The 5,528-nt window shown below is 40.0% G+C and overlaps 1 protein-coding gene across 1 annotated transcript in view; it reads left to right on the forward strand.

Moving 5' to 3' along the window:
• Positions 1 to 3,249: 3,249 nt before the first annotated feature.
• Positions 3,250 to 5,528, forward strand: part of TPO (thyroid peroxidase) — a 164,491-nt gene continuing 162,212 nt past the window's right edge. The window contains exon 1 of the mRNA XM_019520639.1: positions 3,250 to 3,343. Coding sequence (XP_019376184.1) covers positions 3,250 to 3,343 — 94 coding nt within the window. The remainder of the gene's footprint in view (positions 3,344 to 5,528) is intronic.

Consider the following 5,528-nt stretch of genomic DNA (forward strand, 5'->3'; position numbering starts at 1 on the left):
TAATAATATATGTATCTATTGATTGTCAAACCCTGCTGTCCCCATTCAGTCTCCTTTCAACTTTTGATAGAGTTTCCATTGAATGGGGAACTACACAATTTGGTGAGTAAATTAATCTTTTAAGTAAAAGTACAAGAAACATAAGTGAACTTGAGCTACTAATGGAAATGATAATGCAAAAAAGAGTCTGTGCAAATGGTTCTATTACAGTCAATGTAATCTCTGACTTGTAACTAACACTGTCTTATTAGAGATTCAGTAGACAGGCATAGTTATATTCTGTCTGCAAACTAGGGGATGTCTGATTAAAGTTGCAAAGGAAAGAAGGCACAACAGAGATGCTGCCGTATCAAATTCTTTATCATAGACCAATTTATTGTGTATGACTATTTATGGTCTTTTTTGCTGATAAACATTTCAAGCTCAGACATTGAACAAAGGTTGAAATTCCCCTTAAACAGACTGTCTTGTAAGTAAGATCTCCTTTAACTTAATGGGATTGCTTTGATTTTCACCTATGAGACTACAAAGTAAATCAGACTCGTTATTGACTACAAGAAAACCCTCAAGTGGTAAAAGCAACCTATAATACCTGTGAAGTATATGAAAGGGTATAGTTCAAAGCCTCCTATTTTATTAGGCAATCAAAATGAAAATGCTTTTTGTAATGATTTTGCTGTTTACTAGGAAGAAAGTGCTTTCATGTTTTCTTTGTGATGAGCCAGCCTCAAAAAATTTTTAATTTAGAATTGGCTTAACTAAGCATTTGGAAGTGAGATTCCTAGTTCAAACGTGAAATTCCCAAATGGTGTGGAGACATGTAGCACTTAAACCAGTTTAAATGCAGTTTAAACCTGAAGCAGACAGATGAGGTGAGGGCAAATGTAACAGTTAGGACATTCTAAATACACTTTAAACCCTGAGTGTGTAGATGTCCAGGCCACTTTAGACCATTTTAAACTTCCTGAAACATTTCAAAAGCTGGTCACTCCTACAAGCATCCCACAATGCACTGCTCCTCACCCTGCCAAACCCATGCAGGGCAATGGGGCTGCTCTGGGATGCAACCAGCACTCTACTGCCCAAAGATCTATTGCCTATAGAGACCACAGGGATGGGGAAACAGAAAGCCTGTGTGTTAGTTTCACTTCCCTGAGTGAAATTTCCTGGCTTATTTGGGGTGTTGCGGGGAAGGGGGTAGCCAGGTTCGGGGGGGAGGGTCTTCATGGCCCTCTGCTTGTGGTGGGTGGATGGTTGTGTCTTCAACAGTAAACACCTGTGACTTGCTGGGTGCTGCAGGGACTGGTGTGGGGGGTGGGTGTTGGAGACTGAGCCATTTCATGTTGGGCATTTTATAAAACAAAATGGGCACCAGGGTCAGGCCTGGGCTCTGGGAAGTGGGGGAAGCTGTCCTACCTCCCTGCACCCCAGTTGGCCAACGGGGGCATGGGGCTGGGAACCCGGTGCTCAGGGGAAGGGACAGTCCCCCTGCCCCATGCTGCTTGGACTGACTAGCAGCAATTTACTAATCTAGATTAGCCTACTGTGCAGTAAAGTGTTTTATGTAAATGTGCCCAGTGTGAAGTAAATTAACCCATTTACGCTTAAGCTCAGACCATCACGCATTCAAGGAGTCAGTGCCTGGAGTTTCTCCAGGATTCCCTAGAGGGCAATAAAGACCTGCATTGGGCCAGTAAATTGAAGCAGATGGGTTGCTAGGTGCTGGGGGGAGGGATTTTGCTGTTTATGGTTCCCAGGGGGCTGGATGCTGTGGGGCCCCAGTAATCAGTCCCCATCTTTACTAGCCCTGGACCTGGCCCATCTTTTCAATGTCACTTCCCTGCTCTGGTTCATTCTAGCAGCAATACAATCCCTGAACTGCGAGGGTTCTACTGAGCAGTATGCATGTGGACTCTCTCCAACTTGTCAACATCCTGCCTGTAGTGGGGGATGCATGTGGACACTTCTGTCCAGAGAAAATTGTGAACCAGTTCCCAATCAGTGACAGGTAAACACACTGTAGAGTTCAGTCAAATGCAGGCTACTGAATTTTATTTAATTCATATTTAGGACAGGAGAGAAAGCAAATTCACAGCCACAGGTCATCCACCCCCTAACAAAAAAGTGTCATTATCAGTACAGAAAGAAACATAATGAGCATTGACGTGAACTGCTACATTTGTGTAAACATAACTTAGTTAATAAAATTTCGAAGCCATTCTGTGAGTACCAGTGCATTAGAACAAGTTTATATTGTAGGCTGGGTCCCTAGAAAGTACTTCACTTTCACACTTCAGAAGTCTTACTGCCACTGATGCTGTACGGAGCCGTGGAAGATAATCTTCTCCACAGAAAAAAGGTCAGAATGTAAAACTTTTACTTTCCATTTTCTAAGAGAAATCCATAATTTTAACTGGTGAAATATGATGGGAAGTGTTGTTTATTTATCTGGTTTCTATGGGCATTATTACTTTCCTGCATCTTCAGGGTTGCTTTGTTTATGATTTTTATGTTCGTAAAATATAAAGCTTATCTTTTTTAAAGTCTTTCAACTGAGGACATTGTACTCCATTTGAAAAATGACAAATCTCAAATGGCTTAAATAAATTTGCATTGATATACTAGCCACACAAGCAAGATGCTAGAATGGGGCATTTAGTCTACTTTGCTACTTTGCTACATCAGCATAGTTTTGAACATACTAGTGATGCTTAGATACCATGATGATATGGATAACATAAATGCCTACAACTGTACATTAATAGGATAGTTACTCTTTCCCTAAGAATCTGATTCATTATCCAGTGCAGACTATATAAATGTAACAAAGTGAGTATGAAATTGTAATGAAAACCATATGACTGTGTACAGTATTTGAAAAAGGTGAGGGTTTTTTTTTACTGTATTGGCGCAGGAACACCTGATTTCTATGATAAAGTCTGATTCTGTAAAAACATTTTATGCTGTAAAATAAAGATGTACATCTAACTTCACTAGATGTTTCTCAAAAATATTTCAGTACTACTCTGAAAAAAGTAAAAGATAGTTGAATTTTTAATAAATCTTTAGAGTAGTATTACACTTTGTAATTTCATTTCTAATAAAAAAGGAAAACAGATCTTACCAGGCAAAAAAAGTTAATAAGAGAATTATCAGGAACCTCTGTTCATGTTTGTATTTTAAAAGGCATACTATTTATTTTAATGACTGTGATCCTTTTTTAATCACTACAATGTTTCATTCCTTCAGATGAGATTATCCATTGTTTTGGGAATTTCAGCAACAATGGCCTGTACAGCTGTTTTATTTTCTGTGTTTTACAAAGACAAAAATCTGATCATCGGTAAGTAACAATTAAAAAATACTTTTTAAAACCTTAACGTTATAATATTTGTGACACTGAAAAGTTTCTGGCAGCACCTGCCAGGTTTGAATATAAAAGGGACTTTAACTTAAAACAGAATATTTAAGATTTGTAATATATGTCCATGTACTTTTTCCTTTAAAAAATAAATAAAATGTGTATAATTTCATACAAAATCATTTTGCCACTGTGCTCTGTCTGATAGTCCTATGTATCCTGTGACTATGAGGAGTTCAATTACCCTGATACATAGCTTTTTCATGCCCAGCTATGCACATATGTCTAGATGCTGACCCCGCTGGCTGGAGCCCAAATGTGCTTCGGTGCATGGGCTGCCTGCTGACTAGCCCTGCACTGAAGCACCCTCATACCTCAGCCAGCCCATCCACAGCACAAGATGAGCCCAGTTAGAGTAGCCCCAGGATGGCAAGATGACCCCTGGACCCCTCTGCCAGCTGTAGCTGCTTTGACCCAGCTCAATGTACTGAAGTCCAGGTGTAAATGGTGCTCCTGGGAATTTCCTAGGAGCAATAAATTCTGGAGCAATAAGCTCTGGAGATTAGTTTGCTGCACTTTAATAGCATGCTTATATACACCCTGAATGAATATTTTACCTTTCTGGTATCATAACTTGTGGTGATATATTTTATTAGAACAATTAGATATCTGCAAAAAAAATTCTTACCTTACTGGTTGCATTCACAAGTCTCACACAGTGTTTCTAGATATAATTCTTTGACTTTATTCTTAGAAGCACAATTGTGAAATTTAGGTTGCTCAAGACTTCAGTGCTACTTAATTAAAAGACAGTATAATCTAACTCAGCCTGATTTGTTGACCCCTGGATGGAGAAAAATTGTAACCTAAATTTAACTAAGATCTAAATTATAGTCTGGGTTAGACAGTATAAAATACTGAGGTTTGTCTTTCTTTTTATTCTGTTATTTTACTACTGTAGGTGAGAATCAGTATTTGAAATTATCTTAAAAACTGTTGTACTTCAAAGTGATAAAGTAGATCTAAACTGGAAAAAATAGGAAAAGTCTTTGTTTTTGCTAGACCACATCTGCCCAATTCAGAGATTGAATATGTTCCTTATGTATTCTGGCAGGTGCTGTATTGTAAATTAAAAGGGAGATTGTGAGTCAGGGAATGGCTAAGAAAACTTCAGACTAGTGCAATTACATGACCAAAAATAAATGGTCACATCCAATATGGTACCTCTGTTCATGCCTGTGTTTTAAAAGGTATAGGAGTCTAAGAGTGAGGTTGTAGTTGTGACAGTCCATCATTTAGATTTTTCTAAATATATATTTTTTGGTTTCATGATTGTAAAAAAATGTATTTAAGCTCCCAGTATAGTTTAACAGATTTTCATTGGTGAAAAGCAGCTACTTCCAGCAAAAGTTTGCATGGAAAAAGAAACCTGTCTTCTTACAGAGGAAAAAAGGAAGACTGCAGGTCAAAATTCAGCTACATCTGGGATGTGTCTACACATCAATTTAAGCGGGTTTAAATTTAATGTGCATTAAGCTAATGCTCATTAAGTGTTTTTTTGGCAGGTGTCTACATGTGGTGGGATGTAGGACTAATTTTAGTCCCAGGTCAGTGCAGCCCTGCCATTAGGGCTATGCAAAGCTTCAGTCACCAATTTGATTCAGGGGAGATTCTGCCCAATTCAGCAGCTGAATCTCCAAATCCAAATCGAATCCGGAGACTTGTTAAAAGGTCCAAATCAAATCTGAAGCCTCCAAACTGATTCCAATAAGATTCAGAGAGATTTGAAGATTTGGATTCAGCAGGCAGAGGCGGGCACAGCCAGGCAGCTGCAGGTTCTCCTGCAACTCCTCTGACCGTGCCTGTCTTTCTCTGAGTGGGGGGGTGGGGCTGCAGGAGAAGCCCCCATGGCTGCCCTGCACAGCCCCATCCCCCACCCAGCCCCAGCTTAGTCCCAGCACTTAAAAAAAAGCCCCATACTCACCGGCTGCAGGAGGGGCTGTGGGGGTTCTAGGGCTTCCTGACAGAGCCCACCCACACAGCTCCCACTCCCTGATCACCCCCCACCCCCGCCCAGCCCCAGTAGTCAAGGAATAAAAAAATCAAAAAACCCCACACTCACAGGTGGTAGCAGTGGCTGTGGGAGCTCTGGGTTCATGATCTTCCC

Source organism: Gavialis gangeticus, unplaced genomic scaffold, assembly GCF_001723915.1.
Source record: "Gavialis gangeticus isolate Ggan-Ray unplaced genomic scaffold, GavGan_comp1, whole genome shotgun sequence".
NCBI classification, from domain to species: domain Eukaryota; kingdom Metazoa; phylum Chordata; order Crocodylia; family Gavialidae; genus Gavialis; species Gavialis gangeticus.